General features: G+C 38.2%; 1 protein-coding gene across 3 annotated transcripts in view; it reads left to right on the forward strand.

Annotated features, from left to right (window-relative positions):
• The window catches only part of LOC124721596, a 202,150-nt gene that overhangs the window by 162,050 nt on the left and 13,213 nt on the right, over positions 1 to 26,887 (forward strand). For all 3 annotated transcript variants that reach the window (XM_047246646.1, XM_047246648.1, XM_047246647.1), the window contains exon 7: positions 586 to 782. In XM_047246646.1, the coding sequence (XP_047102602.1) occupies positions 586 to 782 (197 nt within the window). The remainder of the gene's footprint in view (positions 1 to 585; positions 783 to 26,887) is intronic.

Genomic DNA, 26,887 nt, shown 5'->3' on the forward strand with positions numbered 1-26,887 from the left:
CAGTGCTAGAACTAACACATCTGCTTACCCCCTGCTCCCCTCTCCCCCACCCCCTTCCACCAGTTTAGTTTTTGTATACCACCAGCAAACATTTAGTGTGAGTCAGCTGATGGCCCAACTTGTGAGGAAAACTAGGTAACTCTACTGAAACCCCTTCTATCATAGCTTTGTTACCTGAAAAATAAGGAATAACCTCACCACTAAGAAAATTTCAGTGAGCTAAGGAGTTATGGTCCTACAAAAAGAGCAGCTTCAGTGAAGAGAAGGATAAAGTGTGAAAGGGTTTCTCTTGTGACTACACTTGACATACACCAGACACTATACCCTCTCCTTTATACTGATAAGCAATAGACTATCTCATACTATGCATGCACTTTATTGGTTACTTTCAGTAATTCATAGCTATCAGAACTCACGTGATACTCTTGTTGATCTGAAGTAATAATGCAGATAAAAATCTCTTAAGATTCATGAAATTATTAAATAGTTAAATAGCCTAGATGTTATTTCATAGTTCAAGCAATTACAAAAATAATTTTCAAGTATTTTAATGGTATGTTTCTCATTTATTTACTTCTTTTCCAGGTCCATGGAGGCTGTAGTTGGATGCATACTGAATCTAACGAGCAGTAGAGATGCAGATTGTTATAAACTGAAAGCAACTGAACTTCTTAATGGATTATTAGCAAAAGTTTATCTACAGATTGCTGAATGTTATTTACAAAATCATTTGATGATAGAAGCTTCTTGTTTTCTACAGCGATCACTGGAAATAAAACCAGGTATTTTGATGCAGAACAGTTTTGTCCACCTGCAAAACAAACAGGAAAAGTGACAGTTGGTAGATAGGCACATAGAGGGAAATATGGCATCTCGAGAGTTCCAGGGGAAGGAATATATTGTTAAGAACTTAAGGAAGTTGCAAGAAACAAGAAATTGTGGAGGGTGAAGATTAGTGCACATGGTGTTGTATACCCTAGAAAGTTAAACTGCATACATCTATCAAGCTGTAAATAGTCTCCTTACAATTACCAACAAACCACAACACATTAACTGGTTCTGTTGGCCTGAACTAAGTAACCCTCAAATTATGATGTACATCTTGTCTAGATCCCATCTCTGCCATATCCGCACCCACAAGAACAGCAACAGTTTTCTCACTCACTACACTGTGATGGAACTCCTTGCTGCAGTTGCAACACCATGCTGCATGCAGATCTGATCATCTGATCTCCACCTCGAGCCCCGTTTGCTTGTTGGTGACTTCAGTGAAACAGTAGTAAGACAAGTTCCTTACTATGATTCATGTAGCTACAGGTGGCCGCTGTGGTGCAGTGACCACGCCCCCTCTCGGCACATGGTCAGTTGCTGCGTGCAGTGTCTTGGCAGTGTCTGCGTGACCTGTGGCTGTGACATGTGCCCAGTTTATCAACACGCGACCCAGTACGGCAGACCGGATGGCAAACTAGTGGCATCGGTGGTGCTGCAGATGGCAAGAATGCTGGCAGGGAAAGCCAGCCTCTCTGTGAGAAGTTTCACTTTGATGAACAGCAGCACGAGGTGCCATGGCACCTTCGCCAATGAAGACATGTGAGCGACAGTGTGGCCCTGGAGTCAACCTGATGTCCCCTTAGATAGTAATCTGCTGTTGCTTTGGCACAGGAGAAGGCCCCCTAAGTGATACAGTACTGAGACCCAGGCGAAGGATAAGTACCAGAAGATGACCACGAAATGGCAAAGGCCCAAACTGATGGTAGCTGCTGGCTGGTCCATGTTCCGTCGTCACACAGTGTAGTCCTCTAGTCCCAACAGGTCCTGTTGGATTGCTCATACTTTTATCTGAAATTGATGAGTTTGTATACAAGTCAACAGCTCAGTTGTTATGATGTTGTACCACTTCGGGCCACCTACAGGACAAACAGTATCCTGGCCTAAAAGTGTAGTAATTCCCTGGCTAACCCTGCTGCAGCAACATCTGTGAGGTCTGCCTCAGAATGAATATAGTTCTGTTGCTGCAAGCAGGATGCTGACGTACTGCACCCACCAGCTGCCTCCGTCCTCTGCAGTGCTTTACTACTAGACTTCCACAGAATCACCAGAAACCTTTGAGGCCACTACAGTAGGTAACTGCATCATCTGCAAAAAGTCAAGTTACTATTGATATTGTCTGCAAAGTCAATAATGTACAACACTGGCAAACCTGGCAGTGCTTCACAATTGCTAAATGTGTATGGGAATTGATAAATATTCTAAGCTCCCCCCCCCCTTTTGTTCTGCCCATATTCTCTTCCTCCCTCTCTTTTTTTCATCCCCTCCTTCTCCCTCCCCCCCCCCCCCCTGTCTGTACATCACCACCTTCCCCTCTCCCTGTCCATCACCTCCTCCCTCCTGTATATATCAGTCCTCTCTTCCCTTCTGTCTATTATCCATATCTCCCTGCCCTCCCCCCCCCCCTCCCCCCAATGTCTATTTCTCTGTCCTCATACCCCTCTCTCTGATCTCAAGCCTTGTTTATTGTTATTGCAAATCAAACCTTGATTGGGAATTGAAGTCACTGAAAATGAATGGGTAAATTTCGTTGAAATCGTTGGTAGATGTAGTATGAGACACACCTCTTCTGCTGCTGGATCTGTGAGGGCAGTAGTTTCATTGACAGTATGTAATAAAATTTTAATCAGTGAATTGGTAGGCCTACAAAGATTTGGACTGTTCAGATTCTGTTGTATTCTAATCATAAGCTGATCAGCCATAAATACGCCCCCTGTTTTATATTAAAGTCTATACATTGTTGTTTAAAAAAAATATACACCCTATTTTTGTATTAATTTTTATTAGAGAATCCCATAAAAATTTGAAGTAAATTGGTCAAGAACTTTTCTAGATTTTTCGGAACAATTTTCCGTTTTATATATTACACGCATAGTTATATAATATACATCATTAAAAGAATGTGGCCTTTGTCTGTCCGAATGTTCATTAGAGTATTGTGTAGAAATTTGAAGTAAATCGGGCAAGTATTTTTCAGAAATTTTGGTAACAATGTTTCCTTTTTATATGTTACATACATATTTATATATTATAGCTTATACACAACTGAATGTTCATTAGAGTATCATGTAAAAATTTTAAGCAGATTGGTCACATATTTTTCAAGATTTTTGGTAACCACGTTAAAACTTCTCTTCATATAGTAGTATAGATGAACAGGCCGAGTCCCAGCACACATCCCATTGGCATACCCTAAGTTTTTACATCTGTTGATGACTCTCCATCTGGGATAACTTTCTGTGTCATCCCAAAAAAAATCCTCAATCCAGTCACAAATTTATCTTGATACCTCATACGATCATACTTTTGGTAATAAACATAGGTGGGGTACTTTTGAAAAAATGAGGAATAACGCATTTACCTAACTGCCATGATCAGTTGCTTTCAGTATGGCACGTGAGAAAAGTGCAAGTTGGGTTTCACATGATCAGTGTTTTCAGAATCCATGCTGACTGGCATGAAGGAGGTCATTCTGTTCAAGATGCTTAACTTTGTTTGTGCTCAAAATATGTTGTAAGACTCAACAACAAATGTATGTCAAGGATATTGGACAGCAGTTTTGTGGATCACTTCTGGTACCTTCCTTGTAGACAGGTTTGACCTGTACTTCCTTCCAGGTGCTGGGCAGTTTTCCTAGTTCAAGGAATCTGTGGTAGATTACAGTTAAAAGGGGGACTAACTCAGCCCAAAATTCAGTATAGAATCTGATAGAGATTCCACTAGGCTTTGGAGCTTTGTTCAACTCCAACAATTTTAGCAGTTTTTCAGAACCTCTGACGCTGATATCTATCAATCTCTTAACAGGTATGAAGATTAAATTGGGGCAATGCTCCTGGGTTTTCCTTTGTAAAGGAACATTTGAAAATGGAGTTTAAAGCACTTTTGCTTTGCTACCCGCAATATGAGTTCCTGTCTCATTTGTGAGTATGTGGACACTAATTTCAGTTCCAGTAACAGCCTTTTACATTTTACCAGAATTTCTTTCAGTTTTGTGAAAAACATTTTGAGAGTATTCTGCTGCAGTTGTCACTGAATGCTTCTCTCATTGATCTCTTCACAGCTAAACAAATTTCGTTCAGCATCTCTCTGTCTGTACCCCTATGTTTTGTCTTACACTTGTTATGCAGTAGTCAGTTTCTTTAGAAGTTTCTGTACAGTGAGTATATACCATGAAGGGACCCTACCATCATGAACTGTTCTACTGGGTACATATCTGTCCAGTGCATGGTCAACTATTTTTTAAACATGAGCCATAGTCACGTCCGGCCATCCTGATTTAGGTTTTCCGTGATTTCCCCACATCACTTCAGGCAAATGCCAGGATGGTTCCTTTGAAAGGGCATGGCCGATTTCCTTCCCCATCCTTCCCTAATCTGAGCTTGTGCTCCGTCTCTAATTACCTTGTTGTCGACGGGACGTTAAACACTAATTTCCTCCTCCTCCTCCTCCTCCATGAGCCATAGTTCCTCTACAATCTACATGCTCCTGTCCTGTGATAAAAGTTTCAAGTTCCTCATTATGATATGACATAACTGTTTTACTGTTTTTGTTATCTAGTTTACTGATCAGATATATCTTTCTGCTTGTTTTAGCTGCCCTTTTTACATCGGTAATCATTGTGCCATAAATGCCTCAGGGTCACTGATAACCAGTTTTGATGTGGACATTCTCAAAGAGACCAGGTCTATTTGTTGCCATTCGATTATTAAAATAAAAAAATAAATAAATAAAAAATAAAAAATAAACCTTGTTGCGCTCCACATACAGCTACCTGAGTACAGGTTCTGGATATGTAGTACACGCCTGACCAATTTTGGGGTGCTGTACAGATCTTAACCATTTGGGATATGTCTGGAAAGTCACAGCCCAGCTTGTCTCAGAATTTCAAGTACCTGGTCCAAGTCTTCCACTCGTCTCAGAGCCAGATCTATTCTCAGGACAGTCTGCAGATTGTGAGATTCATTGAAACTCTAGCAAGTCTGGTATTCTCAACCTTCACTGCCATGCACTGGAATGATCCCTGCATGACCTTGTAGTGCAGACAAGAGGCATAGTTTATCCTACATTTGCCATAATCAGCTGATGGTTGTATCCTGTTCCCTCAATGACTACTGGAATAGCGTATGCAACATGTTTAATGCTGCTCACAAGGACACCCACTGAGTGCACATAGTGTTCCTTCTCATCCTACGCTGCCATTTTCCAAAAGCCATCCATTCACTGAATGTGGAAACACACATGGACGAGGAGCTGGTGACGTCACAATCATGGAATTCTGCATTCCACTATACTCTGGATTGTGAAGTGAAGAATATGGCATGTCAGATTTTTGGCTCATGGAGAGGAGTGTGGCCAACAAGATGTGATATTGAAACTTCCTGGCAGATTAAAACTGTGTGCCGGACCGAGACTCGAACTCGGGACCAGCACACAGTTTTAATCTGCCAGGAAGTTTCATATCAGCGCACACTCCACTGCAGAGTGAAAATCTCATTCTGGAGATGTGATATTGTGTTATGTCACAAGCTGCACATACGAGCTGCCATATAGTATGATGAGACGGGATTTCTTTATCATAGAGCACATGGTGTGAGTATAAGCTGTTTCAAAAATGAGCAAATTGAGTCATCATTTTAGCTATGATTTGTTGTAATAAAATGAAGACAACTACATATCAGCACATAAAGGCTTCCTCTATTTGATGTTTTTACTGTTGTAATTTGTGTGCTATGAAAGTATACCATTTAAGAGCAAGGGCACAATGATGATACATCAAAAGTGTGTCATTTTGATACAATTTCTCATAGTAATGACATCTATAGATAGAAAAATGATATGGAACCTGTATAAAAACGAGACAGCAGTTATCCGTGGACGGACAAAACAAGAAGAGGTGCAGATACGGAAAGGTGTCCGACAAGGTTGCGCACTATCCCCTGTTTTCTTTAACGTATACATTGAAGAGGCGCTGAAAAAAGTAAGGGAAAATTCACAGACAGGTGTAGTAATTCGTGGCCAACGAATAGATATGATAAGATATGCCGATGATATAGCTGTCCTGGCTGAAAGTGAAGAAGATCTTGTAGTCCTACTGAATAGAATGGATAAAGTTATGGGTGAAGAATATAATATGAGAATTAATAAAGCAAAAACAAAAGTAATGGCATGCGACAAAGAAGATCAAGTGAAAGTCCAAGTTCATGTAGGCAATGAACTGCTTGAACAAGTTGATAAATTTACTTATCTGGGCAGTAATATTACCAGGGATGGAAGGAGCAAGGCAGAAGTGAGAAGTAGAATAGCTCAAGCAAAGGCTGCTTTTAACAAGAAGAAAAACATATTAACATCTAAAAGCATCAGCCTTGAAACCAGGAAAAGATTTTTGAAATCATATGTGTGGAGTGTGGCATGCTATGGGTGTGAAACATGGACTCTCGGGACAGAGGAACAGCAGAAACTAAATTCTTTTGAAATGTGGTGCTATAGACGCATGCTCAAAATAAAATGGATCGACAAGGTCACCAACGAAGTGGTTCTGGAAAGAGCAGGTGAGAAGAGAAGCTTCTGGAGTTTCATTGTTAAGAGAAGAGTGCAATTTACAGGCCATCTATTAAGACATAAAGGACTCCTGAACACAATCATAGAGGGATATGTCAAGGGAAAAAGACCAAGAGGAAGACCACGACTGAGGTACATGGATCAAATCGTGAAAGATGTGGGATGTGACACCTATAAAGAAATGAAGAGAAAAGCTGAAAGACGCACAGAATGGAGACAAGCTGCCATTGTAGCTGTTGCAAACCAATCCTTGGATTGACCACTACAGAAGAAGAAGATATAATCCGTAGGTAGTGTATACCATAAACAGAGGCAAAGTTGAATTTGTAGCTAAGTTGATAGCATTGTGAACTGTAAAGCATGTGGCAGTAGGTTTCTATCTACTTCCTTCTACCTCATTTTGTTTTCTGAAAGATTCTGGGTATTTCTGATTACTGTATCTGATGTTACTTATTGTACATAATATATTTGTTCCAATTCTTATTACAAAGACCACTGACTGGAACATTTACCCAGCAGCCACAACTCTAAATGCTGCCAATCTATGTCAGAAAGTAAACCTAAGCTATGCACTGAAAATTTTTGCTATATATTTTTTTAAGGACTTCATTGCATTTGTATCTTGTCTGTTTTCTGTTATGGTGCACAGCTTTGAAAATATCTCCTCTCCCACTCGAATGAAATTATGGAACAAATCTCGATCTATATGGTGAAGTACATTACTTCAGAGTGATTGTAATCTGTGTAACATTGAGAATATGGGTATTACGTGTGTGCAAGCTGACATTATACAGTATAACTACATTCAGTTTAAAACAAAAAATGGGATGAAGATTCAGTTGAGTTAAAGAATGACTTCTACTAGTATATGCGTTGCACAGCACTACTTACTGTTCAAGGCATTGATGATTCCAGAATCATCTTCGCGATTTCCTCCGCTGTTCTTTGACAGTTGCTAACAGGGTTAACGCAGCTATTTTGTGCGCATCCATTTTCACAAGGAGATGTCCATTAATTACATGAAGGGTTTTTTATTTTCATTTGGACCCCCGCCCCTCCTCCCCAATTGGTGGCATGTGGTTGGACCCCTCCTCTGTACCCCTCATGTCAGATTTACCCTGTAGTCGGGTAACGGTATGTAAAAATTACTTTTTAAAATTTGTTTTAAACATTAATTGAAACACTTTAATAAAAATTTATTTTATGTAGAAAGTGTATTAAACAATGTTTTAACACGTATCTAAAAATATTTTGTTGTTAACACACCAACTATGAGTAGTATGAGAAGGGACATGCAAACAGAGACAGATGCACAAAAAGGCTACACAAAAATGGTATTAACTGTTTTGACAGATTCTTAAAAAGTTGACCTTTTATTAATATATCATACACATTAATGTCATTGAACCTTTACTTACTTTGCAGATGAAAGACAAGAATGTTTGCACCTTCCTTTGAACAATATAATTACACAGTTTTTCAGTATCTTGATTTGTATAATCACTCTGAGAATTCTTACTGATGAATTTCGTCCTAGCTTCCTTCCACAAATGATTAAATTCTTGCTTGCACGTGTGTTCCGACTTGTCGGCATGCTGTTTAACATACACATTGTAAAAGTCAGTTTTCTCCAGCACTACTTCAGACATTAGTCAAGTCTATGCTGCGTCATGTTGCGGCACTTCTGCATGCTGCAGGGGCCCTACCGATATTAGGCAGGTGTACCAGTTTCTTTGGCTCTTCAGCGTAGAATGACTGATCTTCAGGGTGGACTCCTGTTATTGTCACAGCCTAAGAGGAACTGCTATCAAGCTGCAGAGGCGAGCAGTGTAATTTTTAAGAAATGGCTATATTGATCAAAGACATGGTTGCTCCTGCATTGACTTGGAAAATTATACTCCACTACTGAAATATGAAGGAAAACGTGCACACGTCTAATTTTTAGCTGAATGATCATATTTACACTACTGCCTGCATTTACTGGCCGTATCTCAGTTTTACTCTTCAGATTCTTTTTGCATAATTTATTTCGATGTATAAATACTAAGAGGCACAAAAAAAACCACCCCTATGATGCCAGCAACTCTTTTTTGAGCTGCAGGGCTGTCATTAAATCCATAAGAGTATGAGAGGGTGGAGATCTCTTCTGAACAGCATGTTGCAAGGCATCCCATATATGCTCAATAGTGTTCATGGTTGGAGAGTTTTGTGGCCAGTCGAAGTGTTTAAACTCAGAAGAGTGCTCCTGGAGCCACTCTATCGCAATACTGGACGTGTGGGGCACTGCATTGTCCTGCTCAAATTGCCCAAGTCTGTCGAAATGCACAGTGGACATGAATGGATGCAGGTGATCAGACAGGATGCTTATGTATGTCTCACCTGTCAGAGTTGTATCTAGATGTATCAGGGGTTACATATCACTCCAACTGCTCATGCCCCACACCATTACAGAACGTCCACCAGCTTGAACAGCCCCTGCTGACGTGAAGGTCCATGGATTCATGAGGGTGTCTCCATTCCCGTAAACTTCCATCTGCTCAATATAATTTGAAATGAGCCTCTTCCAACCAGGCAACATGTTTTCAGTCATCGACAGTCCAATGTCAGTGTTGATGGGCCCAGGCGAGACGTAAAGCTTCGTTTCACGCAGTCATCAAGGGTACACAAGTGGGCCTTTGGCTCCAAAAGCCCATATCAATTATGTTTCATTGAATGGTTCGCACGCTGACACTTGTTGATGGCGCAGCATTGAAATCTGCAGCAATTTGTAGAATGGTTGCTTTTCTGTCACATTGAACAATTCTCTTCAGTCATTGTTGGTCCTGTTCTTGCATGATCTTTTCCTGGCCGCAGCGATGTCGAAGATTTGATGTTTTACTGAATTCCTGATATTCACGGTACACTCGTGAAATGGTCATACGGGAAAATCACCACTTCATCGGTGCCTCAGAGATGATATGTCCCATCGCTGGTGGGCCGACTATAACACCCTCGTTAAGACTCACTTATATCGTGATAACCTGCCATTTTAGCAGCAGTAACCAATCTTAACAACTACGCCATCACCTGTTGTCTCATATAGGCGTTGCTGACCACAGTGCCATATTCTGCCTGTTTACATATCTCTGTATTTCAGTACAAATACCTATACCAGTTTCTTTGGCACTTAAGTGTAGATGCAGAGTATAAAGCATTCAATAGACACCTGCAGTTAAGTAATAAAGGGACTTTACATGGATGCCTTAACAGCATTTGGATTTTCGTTTTGTGACTCAGCAAATTTAGTACCTCGGAACATTCCATTCTAAGAATTACACAAATTGAGTAACACATATGCTGATCTGCACTGTACAGTGAACTTCCATTCATATATCTCAATTAAGCAGTGTCCAGCCTGTTTCTGGTATCCCAGTCCAGTGAATTTGGAAGCCCACTTGAGATGGCCAATAGGTAGTGGCAGTACCTGTGAAGTGTTACAGTGGCCAGATAATGCCATCCATACTTCTTCATGTGAATGCTGCAGCCAGTATCTCTCACCGTGGCTGAGATAAATATGGCTCCATGGTCAGCGATCCATCAACCTGTTGCTAGTTTCTGTTGTATATTTATAGCCATCTTTACTGACTCCTGATTGTCTGTACTACATATTAGATTGTCTTGGTTACTCAGTTGACCACTCTGTGGAATCTGTTTGCTTTTTATTCATTTGTCTGTCTCATGTTGTCAGCATGAATGTCTCACCTAGAACACTTGTTCATTTTTTCTGTTGACCTCTGATGGGGTCTCAAAGGGACATAGCAACATATAAGACAGTTTGCTATTAAGAATGCCACTATCAAGACACAGTTTGGAACATTTAGGATTTATGGTCATGACTTGAAGAACTGTTAACTGGGGTCACTAGAGTAAAATGCTTTTTGAAACTGGATCTAGCAGATGATTATCTCAGGGTACCATTAAACCAAATCAGCAGCAGCCAGCTGGAATAACCAGTTCCCCATTAATGATTCAGAGTTTTAACAAACAGCTGGCATCATCATGTTCCTTTCTGGGTACATTATTTAAATGACATCATCACAAGTGCCAATCAGGAAGAATGTAAATGAAAATCTTGAACACGTTTTCAACAACTTGCAAGATTCTCCTTGAAATGCAGTCCGTCTAAGAACACATTTTTGTGCCCAGAAACCAAGTAGTTGGGGCACATTGTGTACACAACAGGGATCTGTCCAATTTCCAAACACTTAAAAAAAACTTAGTAGTAGTAGTAGTAGTTGTTGTTGTTGTTGTTGTTGTGGTTGTAGTAGCTATACTCATCCGTAGATCTCTTTTTACAAGGATATAGGACACGTCAAAGTATTTACAGGTTTAGACCAATTTAAAATAAGCTAATTCGTATTCATATTAACTTCTAGTTGAGACATCATTAGATTTACTCCTGGTATACAATACTTTTTTTTGCAAATAACCTATTAAGTAATGTAATGCCACACTGTTCACTCATATCTCACTATCAGTCACTGCACATGCTATATACACATTGTTTCATAACCATTCACTCACTACACACAAAACCACACACACACTGGTGATCTCTGGGCCATTTTCTGCACCGCAACTTGCAATTTGCTATCCCGAAAAACTGAGTGAGCATCCCTCTATAATGAGTGAGATGTTGAGCTCAGAAAGAGGAAGAGATGTTAGTATTGTGCTATGCATAACTTGGGGGTTTGTTTTTCTAGAAAAGGAAAATAACCTATTGTAAAGGTATTATGTGGAATGTTGGATGTTTTATAATCGTTATTATTATTTATTTCTATAACATTTTTTCTTATCAAATCCCTACTCTGTTTTATCTAAGTAATCCTTCAATGTATAAAATGTATTGCATAACAAGTACTTTTTAGCTGCCTTTTTAAATTTTTGCAATTTCTTTAATCTCTTTTGATAATTTATTATACAGTGTTATTCCTTGGTAGAAAATGCTGTTTTATGTTTATTTTTTATTGGTAAATGTAAGTTGAGTCTAGCTCTTGTTCGATGGTCATGGTCAGAAGCTGTTTGTGCAGTAATTACCAATGTTATTTTTTATGTGTACAACTGACTGGTAAATGTATTCACACAGAGCAGCTAAAATCCCCAGTGTTTTGAACAGATCTTTACAATGAGCTCAACTAGTATTTTTGGTTATTATTCTTATGGCTCTTTCCTGTAGTTTGAAAATTGTGTTCATATTTTGTGCATTTGTTCCCCAAAAAAGAATGCCATAACTAAGAATTGAGTGTACATATGAATAGTACGTAACTAAAAGACACTGCATGTTACAGACTGATGATAGGATTCTAAGGGCATAACATGCTGATGACATTCTGTTTGCAAGTACCTTTGTGTGTTCACACCACTTCAACTGAGAATCAATATTCATTCCTAGAAATTTTGCGTTTGGTACACAGTCTGTCATTTTCCCTCTTCAAACTGAAATTTCTTTATGTTCAATGTCACTTTATTGGTTATTGACCAATCGTAAACTTCTTTGAGAGTTTCATTTGCTTTCTCTATATTGCTGTCATCAGCGAAGAGAATTTTTTCACCATGAGTAACACTACTGGGAAAGTCATTGATGTATATCAGGAATAGTATTGGTCCTAATATGCTACGTTGTTGAACCCCTATATTAATGTATTTTGGTTCTGATAAGTGTTTTACTAAATGTTTAGATCTGTTTGAAGTATGTGTTATCTCTACTCTTTGTACCCTATCTGCTAGGTATGATCGAAACCAGTCATTAGCTACCCCTCTTATGCCTAATGCTTATAATTTATTTAATAGAATCTTATGGTCAACTGTATCAAGGGCCTTAGACAGATCCAAAAATATGCCTGTGAAACATTCATCTTTGTCAAGAGTATCAAGTACAACTTTTTTGAATTCTTCTATGGCTGACTCCGTATTTTTGCCACTTCGGAAACAAAACTGTGGTTCGCTTTAAAAGATTGTATTTATTCAGGTAATTCATTAATCTGTCTTTCATAATTGCTTCTATTATTTTTGAGAATGGTGACAGCAGGGAAATGGGCCAGTAATGTTCTATGTCTTCTGCATATCCTTCCTGATGCAAAGGTACAACTCTTGCCTGTTTTAACAGCTCTGGAAATGTCCCTGATGTAAAGGATCCATTTATCATAATTGTTAAGGGGCCTCGTATAATCTCTATGCATTGTTTCAGTACACACATCGGTACTTCATCTAAGCCTACTGACTTTGTATTTTTAAGTTTTTGAACAGTTTTATTGACTTCATTCTCTGTGGTTGTAAGTAACATCATTGTATTTAGTGCAACATTACTTACAGGTGTTACATTCGTTTTGGGGAGTTTTTGCTGTAACTTCTCTGCAACACTTGAAAAATGCTCATTTACATAGTTTGCTAAGTGTTGCAGATCATTTATTACCTTATCGCACTCCCTTAGCAAGATGTTATTCTGTGTTTGTTTGCCTCTCTCTGTTTCCTTTATTATAACATCCCAGACTGCTTTTCTTTTTTTCTCTGCATTATATATTATTTTGTCATTAAATGACTTTTTTGCAGCAATCAGCACCTTCCTATAGATCTTTTTTATCTATGGTAGAAATTTAAGAATTCTGGGTCATTGTGACTCTTTTTCATGGAACTGAGGTATTTAAGTGTTTGGGAGGACTTCTTAATGCCTGCTGTTGTCCATCTGTTTTTGTGAGATGTTGATACAGATATGTATACTTCTGGAAATGCCTTTTCAAAGTTCAATTTAAATAATGTGGAGAATTTAGAGAATTTCATACTCACATTGGTTTCCTTACACACTTCATCCCAGCTTTGTTTTGCTAGTTCTTTTGAAAGATCTTTTATTTTGATTTCTGATAGATGTCGTTTGTTGGCTTGTAGTTTAGGGAATGATTTGATGCCTGATTGTACTATTGTTATTATTTTACAGCTACATCACATTTTTACCTGTCCATATTTGTGGCGACATGGTCAATTACTGATGCAGTCATTATAGTAACCCTTGTTGCACTATTAACCAATAGGGACATGCCAAAACTTTGAAGGATATTTATGAGGGTGCTGCTGGATTCATTTATGATATTAGTGTTGATGTTAATGTCCCCACCCAGAATTATGTTGACCTTTGTACTTGAGACTTTATCTAGAACTTCTGTTAATTTATTGAAAAAAGTGTCCACACTACCACTGGGAGATCTATACACACACAAAATGATTAATTTCTTGGTGATATCAAGCCCTGTTAATTCAATAGCTGATATTTCAAAGTGTTTGTCTTCACGTACTGTACAGAGGTTAGGTCTTGATTTGAACTTATAACACTACTGTCTGCTACTGTTATACCATAACTTTAAAGTTGGAGTCGGGTCGTGAAATAAAACTATCTTATTAAAGCAATTATGGTATAAAGCAGCAGAGCAGTGTTACCCTCTGTGAGGAATTTTGTTATGTTGACCGTGTTGTACCTAACGGAGGTGGCTTATCGGAAGTGAAAGTTAGAATTACATAAATATTTCAGTAACAAACAATATTTTACCTAGCTACATTGTTCAAAGAATAAAGAAAATGGTTGCCAGCCTAATTAGGCAAGAGAATGATTGACTTTCTTGTTCAAGAAAGTAGGTATGAGTAACTTTAACAGACAAACACAACCTATACTTTGCCACACGTGAGTGCAATGAACTGTGGCACCTGAAGACAATATGCTCACGTAAAGTTTGGAGGTAACAGATCAGAACAAACTATTTGCATAAATATAACAGATAAAACATACTATTACCTTGAGGACTTAGTCAAACTGAATGGTCTCAATAACACTACTATTAATATTCACTGTAGAATTGTAAATTGGACATAGGTTTAGTATTACTTTTCAAACAAATTCCTATCTGACATGAAATATGGATATGGTTCACAGCAAATTTAGTTACTGCACATAGATTAATTCTCTCACTACCAAACACGTTTCTACTTAGAATGAAAATTAAATGGAGTTCACTAACAAATTACTTCTCGCTGTCCTTTTAATAAAGAAGTTACTGTTTTCATAGATAGTGGTTTTTCTGTTACTTGTTACCTAGCACAAGCACAATAGGCAAACTGTTGATCCTGTTACAACATTAATATGCACTTTTAATACACAGGAAGAATCCAATATTGTACAGAATTTGACTTGAATAGCAAGAGTAATTAAAACTTTCTTTAATTAACTAACTTGGTGCATTTGAACTACTTTCTATGGAGGGGGCCCTTAATCTTGACCACTGTAGCAGAGCAAAGTAAACACATTTTCAATACCCTAGAGAAACAAGTACTTAGCAAGCATGAACATATAACTCTCAACAGTTGCAGCTCTGAACTTTTACTGCAGTGAAACACAAATTTGAGATATTTGTAAGATCCTTTCAACAAACAATATTAATTTTAGCACACTCTATTGCCATATTAATTTTAATATGCCTTCAATAAAGGACACACGACAAACACTTTAGAGTGGGAGGGACCCTAAGTGGATATGTGACTAAGGATAAATCATGGTAGGTACAAGAGTTCAGTCAAATTTTACCTTATATTTGGGTACACTATAACATCCTATGAGCTGATCCTTCACTGTACATTAGTATAGTGTTCCAGTACAGTGATTGTGCAATGTGGTGGCAATTGCATGTTGGTAGGTGGCTTTGCAGGTAGAATTGCTGAACTCTGTCATTTCTTGGTAGCGATGATAGATACCAATTCCAGAATAGTTCCAGCTCTTTATCCATCCATCCAAGGCATTGGAAAGCGTCAGGAAAAGCCTCTCTCGGAACCAGCACAATACACAACTTTTACATGAGCAGTTGATAGTTTGGTAGCTTGTCCCTGACTGACTCTTTGTTCCACCTTTTCTACCTAGGCCAACCACAATTTGCGCGCACTACACAGTTCCGTTCCCAAGGGGAACCACAACACCTTTCACATACAAAATAACTAAGAACCCTAAGTGAAGGTCAGCAGGTTACATAACAGCAAACAGTCATTTTAAATAAAATGAACATTTGCATATATTGGTAGTTCTACACAAAATTATTTAAATAAAATTATTTAATTTTAAAGATAACCAAAGAGATTATATGAGGAAGACAAAAGATCATTTGCTCATATTGTACATATTACAGAGATTACACTTCATTACAGTACCGAATTAATCATACACTAATTACAGAAGTTCAACGATAGGATGTTGAACAAAATAGAAATCTAAATGAATCAACAAAAGGTATGTAGTGTGTAAGCTGTGGTGTTACAAACTGTGCTCCTTTTCTGATATAAATGCATTATCCTCCACCCCTTGAAGCAGTTCTGCAGTAAGAGTTTGCTCTTTAGTACAATATTAATACTACTTGTTGGATTTCTGTGTCTCTACACCAGTGCGCAGTAGCACAAACTACTGTGCAGTTCAAAGACTGGAGCTCAACTTCTAATAGTTGTATTTTATTTTTTATTGATTGCATGTTTTGATGGAGTATTGTTAAGTCTGTGAAATGCCTCTTGTTAATCTTTCCAGTGGTTTGTTTTTCCTTGTGACATCTGGTATGTGTGGTATTAGGAGTGTTAAAATCTCTATTGTGAGTGATTGTTTCAGTATTTTTTAAACTTCTGGTCTATTGTGAGTGATTGTTTCAGTATTTTTTAAACTGCTGGAGATACTCTTTAGGCAGGGGAACCTGTTGTCTGGATTTATCCTAAAAAAGACTTACTTTTCCTACCCATGACGACAGGTATTTGACCATGTGTGGCCCAAGAACCACCCCCATATACTTTCATGAATCAGCTATACCAACCTTCCCTTCCCAGTCCTGTTTAGGTGTAGGCCATGCCTAGTGAAACCCCATCTGCTGATAGTCCCGGTGGGCACCAGAGAAACATGAGCAAAGTTGGCTGCCCTCAGAGCCATTCCTAACCCCATATTGATTCACCCAACAACTCCATCAAGGTGTGGTCGATCATGATGCCGGAACAGCTCAAGAAAGTGTATGTTGGTATCATGAGTCAGGGAAGCTATCTTGTCCATTTCATCACCTATGTCATATGCCCCATCCCTGTCCAAACTGTTTCCCACTCCACCCACTATCACTACATGGTCCTCTTTTGTAAAGTCCTTACATAAAGACCCTAAGTCCTATCACATGACTTAGCGTGCATTTGGCTTGAAGATACTGGGGGCCTGGTACGTTGCCCGTAAACTTTCCTGTAACTGAGAGCCTACACCTCGCCCATGGCTACTACTTAGCGCAGAACTTTCTTCTTCCTAACAATTTCTACATTTCTAGGCTCCTTGGCCTCGGGTGAAGTGTGCTACACATTTCCTGCTCCTCATTCTACCTGAGGCTCTTCTCCACTTAAATCTGACAGTGGTAGATACCTGTTTTTGGTATTGATGATGAAACTGTCAGATCGCGTTCTCTTTCTTCCTGTCCTCCTACCAGCTGCCAGTTCCCAACCACCCTCCTTTCCCTTATCTCCATTGATCCTTATCAGTTCCTTCCTTGCTTCCTCTAGCTGTGCCTGAAGGGCACAGATTTTCCTTTCCTGTTCTCCAGTCCAAATGTTCCTACTGCATACTCTGCAGTTCCAGGAGAGAACCTCTTCTGTTTCTCCCAACATCCCCCCCCCCCCCCCCCCCCCGTGAAAATTTTTCCTTCAAGATTGGCAACAAATCCCTCTACTCACTACACTATGACAGCTCCCACATTTCTTACTCACTGTCAGTTTCAAAAGAATAATTAAGTTTAAAGAATGTTTAAATGTGTCAAGGATGCGAGATTAGCTGTATGTAAACAAAAAATGACACAAAGGTCTTATGTGCAGCTTTGGAAAATTTACATTATCAAGCATGTTTAGTCAGCTTTTTAAATGTTTATAACTTGGAAAATTTAGGCCTAAATTGCATTTGTCTAACTAGTAAACAATACAAAATGTGTTAGTTAAACACAATTTAGAAACATTTAATTACATTCTTATTGAGACTATAGACACCGATGAAACTAGTAGCTGTCTTTTTGTAACGAATTTTGCACTATCAAAAAACTTGGATACAATTTTTTGTGTTTATGTCACACAAAATTTCGAATTATGTCATGATTATCGGGACTTCAGCTAAAACAAAGCTTTTTCAAAAACAAGCTCTGCTGGCATGCTAATATTCAGTTTTGTGACAAGAACGGACACTATAGCAAGTATACGAAACAAAGATAATTTGAATTTGGCACTATTTCCTGTTAAATAAGTTCTTTTAGCGGACAAAGAAAATACCTGTGATCTCACTGGGCCATCTCATAAACGATCTTCACTACAGAACATAAAACATCTCCTGTCGTTCATGGACAAATCAAATAGTTGCATTAAATTCATCCCTGTTGCATGAACAGCATCATCTCCACCAAACTGCTACTGCTAAAAGGATGCTCTGTCTTTGAGGTTCACAGAATGCAAAAACGGACAGCTGATGTAAACAAGTGTTGCTCTCAGGTCTGTATTTTGTGCATTTCATATCTGGGAAATCATCCATAGCTGCATATAGCCACAAACGTTTTTTTGAGTAGTGGTCTCCTATTGTGAACTGGACAGATCAAACCACCATATTGCTTCCTCCTCAAATACTCTGACTCACTATATTAATTCCCAAATTGAAAAAGAGTCAGTACCAATTATTTTCTCACAAAACTAAAATCCACTGACATTTTCATGGCATAGAGCAGTGATAGTCAGCTGGGTCCCTACTGCCCACTAGTCGGCGTTCCAGCTTTCGTGGTGGAGGGTAGGCAGTTGGGGTTGAGCTTTTCATAAAATTTTAACATAAAATATTGGATAAATAATTATTATTATATACTTTAATTTGCTGCAGCTCTGCTTTATGGATTTTATAACATGAAGTTACTTTTTTACTTCATAGGTCATCATTACTGTAGAACTGGTGCCTGGTTAAAAATATTTGCTGCTAACAGAGATACAAAAGTGGGCAGTAGGTAAAAAGGTAGATCACCCCTGACGTAGAGTTTAATCTCTTCATAGAAAACTAGTTGCTGCTTGATGTTTTTAACCATGCCAGAGACGCACCAGAATGAATGGCTTAGCATCTTCAGTGGTGGACTGTCATCTTAGTGGATCACAATTATGAAATTCATTATCATCTCATGTGTTGTCTTTCCTGTAAGGAGAACAGAACACATCATTCAGGGAACATTGAATGTGTGAAAAATTTCCCTAAGATTGTTCTACAGAGAGATCAGAATCCACCACTGTAGAAAGTCCACCAGTTTGTACATTGGGAATGGCCATTGTCAAAAAGACAAATAAGAGACGTAGTTGTCAACTAGTATTTTTAACTTTTACATGCAACACAGTGTTGTTCTACTTGTCACCCTCCAGTGTGTGTTGGGTAGCAATGTTTCCTTTATTATAAGGGACGCTACTCAGTGAAAACATCAGTGATATTTGGGTGTTACCCATACAAAGCAGTTGGCTAGCTGGTGTTGGCCACACAATAATAATGGTGCAAATGGCTGACCTGAGAATGTTAAATTCATGTTTAGCACCAAGCAATAGCATAGCTTGTCCCACCAAGGCCATGGGAAAAAAATTTCATGTAGTTTTTGTCAGTCCAGCCCCAATGGATGGTGTTCTCTTGAACTTACCCTATGTCATCTCCATGATGTATTTTTTTAAAAAAAAAAAAAAAAAAACCACTACCCATGCTGATAGTTGCCAGCTGTCTGGCTACTATCTTCACATCACCACTCTCCAAGTCTCCAGCAATATGTTTTCCTTTTCCCTGTATGCCCATTTGCAGGGCCCGTCCCACACAGGACTCTAATCCCAACTGCACCTGTACCATCAACTCACTGCATCATCTGAGGCTGACACATCTCAGTCTCAGTGATGCCAGGGTCTCAGAATGTTGTTCTCCAACTGATGTGCAGCTAGAACAACTAGCCTGGAGTAGCAATAATGGAAATATGAAGTGTAATAATCACTTAGGCCTAGTAGGCCTTAAATGACAGGCTTTGTTTGTTGGTAGGATACTGGGCAACTACAGTTTGTCTACATGAGAGATTTCTTACAGTACATGTAAAGCTTATATGGAATATTACTATCATGTAGAGTATATGCAAAGAAGACTGGTATGTGGATGTGCTCAATAGTGTTTGTCTTTTAGGAAAGAGTAACTAAAGTGCTGGAAGAACTGCTGGAAGAACTCAGCTGGTAGACACTTGAAGAAAGATTCTTACAAATCTCACAAAAACCTATATAGAAAATCCCAAAAACCAGTATTTGGGATAGAATTTTGAATTATTCTTCAGTCATCTACATATCACTTTCATCTAATATCTGGTGATAAGATTTGTCTAATTACTGCTTCCACAGAGACATGAAAGCACTAATTTTTCCCCATGTCCCAAGAGTGGAAAAATGGAAAGAAGCTGCAGTATTTGTTAGAATTAATGTCTCTCTGTGCCACATACTTCCATGGTTTTCGAACTAGACATGTAGATCTAGCACTTCTTGGCTTAAATGGAACACACACACACACACACACACACACACACACACACACACACCATTATTTGTCATTTGCAAATATTTTCTTGTCACTTATTATATAACAGTAAATTGAAGTGTGTTGTTTTGTGCAAGGAAAAAAAAATACAGATCTGATATCTTTATTGGGTTTGGACAAAATAATACTAGCACCCCGTTGTAAACATATTGTTTCTATGGCTTGTTTCCTGACTCATCTATAACACAATGGCATTGTCTTTTATTTTCATCTTGTTCTGAAACACCTGTGGAATTGTTATGAGTTGCCAAGATATATATGGTTATGTGCTGTACTATCATGATGGACATAGAGGTGTTCACAGGGGACACATTTTAAAGACCTACATAGCTGAACATTAAGAATCATGAGCTAGTCTTCAAGAGACCATATCCTATACCAGTAGAACTAGAAGAACTGTGAGATAAATCAAGGGAGTGATTAACCAGGGCATTATTGAGAGATTATGAAGTGCATTTAATAGTCAATTGTTAGTGGCAGAGAAAGCAAAAGGCAGTGTGTGACTGGTTTTAGATTAATTAATCTTATACATAGACATTGTATTAGTTATAACCAAAACTTGGGAGGAACATATTGATGAATTAGATGAACTGTTCTTGAGGTTAAAGGATGAGGGAATTACCCTTAAATTATCTAAATCTGTTTTTGTAAAATGAGAGGTAAAGTTTTTGGGCCACTTAATTGGCAGCTCATTTATTAGACCTGATCCTTTGTATGTAGAAGCAGAAGCAATTGCTCAGTGCCCAAGCCCAAAGAGTGGCAAACAATTAAAATCTTTCTCAGGAATGGTTGGCTTCTAAGCATTTTGTACCAGGAACAGATCTCACTCACCCAAAATTATTAGATATAATAAAGTAGAAAACAATATGGCAGTGGGGTGAGGAGCAAGAGATCACTTTAATAATATAAAATGTGACTTGGTTGATGCACCAATTCTGTTTCACCCTAATTTTCAACAGTATTTCAGTATGTTGACAGATGCTTTAGATTACGGACTGTCCTGTGTCATATTTCAAAGAGAGCTAAATAATGACAGAGGTTTACACCATCCTACGCTTTAGTGAATCATGTTCTAAATAAACGTGAAAGAAACCATTACATTATAGAAAAAGCAGCATTCATGATAGTGTGGGATTTTAAGAGGTTTTTTGGCTACTAGCCTGGAGGAAAACAGTAGTATACACAGACCACCAAGTTTTGACATTCCTGACAAAATGCCAATTATTATACCATAGGTTGTTGAGATGCGTGCTCTGTCTACAAGAGTTTGATTATGAAATAAGGTATATTAAAGGAGAGCAGAATATAGTATCTGACGCGGTATTCCAACCACCAGTGAAAATGAATGATGTTATCATTACAGAGGAACACAGAACTGAATCTCAAGTTTATTTTCCAAACACCAAAATCATAATAGAAAGCTGCTAACTGTATTAAGTTCGATCAAGTGATACCTCATCCAAAAGCCTTGTTACTGAAAGAGCCAGTATTAAGTGTTATTAAAGGCCTGTATAGTGTAGACCAAGCTAAACAATTTCTCAACAAATAAGAGTGCGAAGCATACCCCTTGCAAGAAGAGTAATAAAGTTATTCATAGATTTAAGTTAGTTGACCATCAATAATTAAAATTTGTTAATAATCTAAGCAGTTAATACAAGAAGAGTAAGAACTGATTTCCTGTAGTGCTTAAGGGTAGGGGAGAACTATGAAAGGAAGGAAAAAGATCTCCAAACCATTAATCAGAAATGTGTATTAGCTGATAAACTGTAAATAAATACAATGGAGCAGTGTGATTACAAGGCATATGCAGGTATGAAGTCTAGTTCATAAGGTGAGGAATGTCTGAAGACCCTGTTCTGGAAAGTAGTTATTTTAGCAAAATGAAAAACTATAAAGGCAATTCGAGAGGTGAGCAGAAAATAATAAGAACCACTGGGATTTGGGATGTAAATGTCTGTGCACTATTGTCATGTTTCTCATAGTTATGTTTAGAGACATCTCCCATTTCCTAAGAGCCGTACTAGAGTAGTGCAGTACCACACTGAGTCAGACCTAAGTGTATGTGAAAGTTGTGATAATTTACACATATGAGGAACAGTAGTGGACCTCATATGTGATTTCTCCCCAGTCAGAATTATGTCCCCTGACTATATTGGTTGACTTACTAAGTATAACTTCCTGCATTCTTTTGCTTAGATACTGCATTATACATTGTTTGGCTCTACAATCAGTCCCATAAAACTTCAATTTATCTAGGAGAATTCTCTGAGTGACACAGTCAAATTCCTCAGAGAGATCACAGAAAATACCAACTGACACTCTTTTATTATTTAACATTTGTAAACCCGGTGACTCAACATGTAAATGGCATTTTCAATAGAGTAACCCTTCTGAAACCAAAACTGTGATTTGTTGATGACATTATTGTCACTAAGGTGAGATATTATTCTGTGATACATCACCTTTTCAAAAATTTTGGGAAATTATGTGAACAGCGAAACAGGTCAGTAGTTATTGTCATCTCTGCTATCACCTTTCTTAAAGAGACGTTTAACAATGGCATTTTCAGTCTCTCTAGAAATTGCCTTCAGTCAGTGATACATATTTCAGTAAGACAGTACTTGTTGTTTGAGAACAGTTCTTTAGTACACTATTGGAAACACCACCGAAACCAGCTAAGCTTGTATCTTTGAGAGAATGTCTAAGTTTCTTAATTTCAGGAGAAGTTGGTGATACATTCATATGACAGAATTTTATGGGTGCTACTTTTTTCAACATACTGCTGTGATTTTTCTCTTCAATTGTTTGTCCCTATGCTTCCTACTATATTTAAGAAATGATTATTAAACACATTTGTTACCTGTGACTCATCAGTTATAGCCTTCCATTCAGGTAATTAGTGATGTTACCCTTTTCTGTGGCTGGTTGTCTTGTCTCTTGTTTCACTACATTCCATATAACGTTAATCTCTTGCCAGAATTAGTGATTTCTGACATTATTCACATAATCCTTGATTTTTGTAATAACATTTCTCAGTAATTTTGAGTAGTTTTTGTAGTGTGGAACAACTGCAGCAGGATCTCTACTTGTTCTCGCCATAAGATACATTTACCTTTTTGTTTCACAAGATACTTTGATTCCTCTAGTGATCCACAGTTTCCTACATGTCTGTTTAGTTTCCTTTCGATTACAATATTTCATGGACTGTAAGACACTTTTTTTTCTTCAAAAAATTGTCTTCAAAATTCAGGTGCATCTTATACTCTAAATTAATATAAAAAAGTCCAGTGTTTGATTTAAAATTCTCACCAGTCTTAAAAATGGCCATATATTCGATGCCACAGGAAACTTATATCTATCTGGAGACACTGGATTCAACTGGCAGCAGCAATGCACCAACGTGACTAAAATAAGTTATGGGGATTCAGAAGTTTGCTAACACTGTCGCCCTCCTGCCCTGCCATCGCAAACGCAGAACACTGTCTCACCTATAATGCATCATTGCAGTCTATGGTGCCAGTAAACTTGAATTGAAAGTGATTTGTGTCATTGGTAACAGTGCAATATTTTTGTTAGTAGTTAGTTTTGTAATGGAAAGAAATAAAAGTTATTCATGTGGTCTGTAAATTGAAATTAATAGCATCTGCAGAAGCATATGGAAACAAAGCAGCTGAGCAGCATTTCGACCCCCCACCAGCGGAAAAAACAATTCATGATTGATGGAGTAGTAAAGAAGAACTGAAAAAAATGATGACTAAATGTGCAAATAGAGGACTGAATGCAAAATGGCGAAAACTATAAGATGCCATATTGAAATATATTCAAGGACACTGTCAAAATGACATTGGAATTAATACAGAAAGATTCAAATACATGTTCATAAGCTAGCACTACAGTGGGACTTAACAAAATGTAAGGGTGGAGGTGTTTGGTGCTACTGGTTTATGAAGTGTACAGACTTAACATGTGAACCAAAACCAAAGTGTCTCAGAAAATGCCACAAGAGTATGAAGAGAGAATATTATCTTTCCATTTCCTTATTATTGAACACTGGAAGAAAACCATTGTGGAACTGGCTATTTAGCCAGTACGAATGAAACTCTTCTGACATTTGATGTGCTGAGTAACAGAACTGTTGCCATGAAAGGTGCTAAAACTGTAACTATAAAAACAAGTGGACATGAAAAAATGCACTACACTGCTGTCCTTTCATGTTGTGCTGATGGTACTAAACTTAATCCAATAATCATTTTCAAGCACAAAGCAATGCCGAAACCTTCTGAAATACTGCCAGGTGTTGTTCATGTACATGACAAGGGGAGTATAGACAAGGCTGGTATGAAATTATGGATTAACAGAATGTGAAGCAGAAGGAAAGGTGCTTTATTGAAGGAGAGTTCTCTTGTGTTAGATCAGTTTCGCACTCATTTGAAATTATCTGTTAAAGAGAAATTAAGACAGGGAAACAGAGAGCTTGCTGTTGTTCCAGGAGGACTTGCTTCACAATTGCAACCTCTTGATAGCTCAATAAATAAACCATGTAAAGTGTATATGAGGGAGGAATGCAATGGATGAAACCCAACATGAATTCACACTGAAGGGAGCTTTAAAACAACCTACAATCAAACAAGTGTGTCAGTGGATAAAATATTCGAGATCTATAGTGAGAGAAGACATTAATTTTAGATCTTTCATAAGTGCAGCATAAGTAACACTCTTAATGGTAGTGAGACCATCTTATATATGAAGAGGACAATGACAGTAATGATGAGGAAGAAGAAGAAAACGAAAATTCAGATGATGATTTTGAGGAACTTTTAAGGTTAGTTTGGTTTTATAAACTACAATTTCTTTCCTTTTTTGGTTTTGTAGTCGGTCTGTGCAGTCTAATAATAAAAATGGTAAAAATGTTACTTTTTTAAAAAATTGCTTTAAAATTAAGGTGCATCTTATAGTCCGCAGCGTCATATAGTCTGTAAAATATAGTAGCTTATGCAGAAAGCTCTTTTCAAACAATGATACAAATTTATCATGGAATAGATTAAATTTTATGTTTACATTTGGTTCATTATAAATTTCATACCAGGTCATCTGTAAACTATTCTTAAAAACAGTACCCACACTGTAAGGCACTATGTTTTTGATCCTACCTAATTGTGCATAATAATTAGAGAGAACATTTGTTATTGGGTAAAGAGTTATTTTCATACTTTGAGCTTCACCCAAGAAAACAACCAAGTGAGGTGGTGCAGTGGTTAGCACACCGGACTCGCATTCGGGAGGAAGACGCTTCAAACCCATGTCCAGCCATCCTGATTTAGGTTTTTTGTAATTTCCCTAAATTGCTTCAGGTAAATGCTGGGATGGTTTTTTTGAAAGGTCACTACTGATCCCCCCCCCATGAACCATGGACCTTGCCGTTGGTGGGGAGGCTTGCGTGCCTCAGCGATACAGATAGCCGTACCGTAGGTGCAACCACAACGGAGGGGTATCTGTTGAGAGGCCAGACAAATGTGTGGCAGCAGCCTTTTCAGTAGTTGCAAGGGCAACAGTCTGGATGATTGACTGATCTGGCCTTGTAACAATAACCAAAACGGCCTTGCTGCGCTGGTACTGCGAACGGCTGAAAGCAAGGGGAAACTACAGCCGTAATTTTTCCCGAGGGCATGCAGCTTTACTGTATGATTAAATGATGATGGCGTCCTCTTGGGTAAAATATTCCAGAGGTAAAATAGTCCCCCATTCGGATCTCCGGGCAGGGACTACTCAAGAGGATGTCGTTATCAGGAGAAAGAAAACTGGCGTTCTATGGATCAGAGCGTGGAATGTCAGATCCCTTAATCGGGCAGGTAGGTTAGAAAATCTAAAAAGGGAAATGGATAGGTTGAAGTTAGATATAGTGGGAATTAGTGAAGTCCGGTGGCAGGAGGAACAAGACTTCTGGTCAGGTGACTACAGGGTTATAAACACAAAATCAAATAGGGGTAATGCAGGAGTAGGTTTAATAATGAATAGGAAAATAGGAATGCAGGTAAGCTACTACAAACAGCATAGTGAACGCATTATTGTGGCCAAGATAGATACGAAGCCCACACCTACTACAGTAGTACAAGTTTATATGCCAACTAGCTCTGCAGATGACGAAGAAATTGAAGAAATGTATGATGAAATAAAAGAAATTATTCAGATTGTGAAGGGAGACGAAAATTTAATAGTCATGGGTGACTGGAATTCGATTGTAGGAAAAGTGAGAGAAGGAAACATAGTAGGTGAATATGGATTGGGGCTAAGAAATGAAAGAGGAAGCCGCCTGGTAGGATTTTGCACTGAGCACAACATAATCATAGCTAACACTTGGTTTAAGAATCATGAAAGAAGGTTGTATACATGGAAGAACCCTGGAGATACTAAAAGGTATCAGATAGATTATATAATGGTAAGACAGAGATTTAGGAACGAGGTTTTAAACTGTAAGACATTTCCAGGGGCAGATGTGGACTCTGACCACAATCTATTGGTTATGAACTGTAGATTAAAACTGAAGAAACTGCAAAAAGGTGGGAATTTAAGGAGATGGGACCTGGATAAACTGAAAGAACCAGAGGTTGTACAGAGTTTCAGGGAGAGCATAAGGGAACAATT

The sequence above is a fragment of the Schistocerca piceifrons genome, chromosome X (assembly GCF_021461385.2).
Source record: "Schistocerca piceifrons isolate TAMUIC-IGC-003096 chromosome X, iqSchPice1.1, whole genome shotgun sequence".
NCBI classification, from domain to species: domain Eukaryota; kingdom Metazoa; phylum Arthropoda; class Insecta; order Orthoptera; family Acrididae; genus Schistocerca; species Schistocerca piceifrons.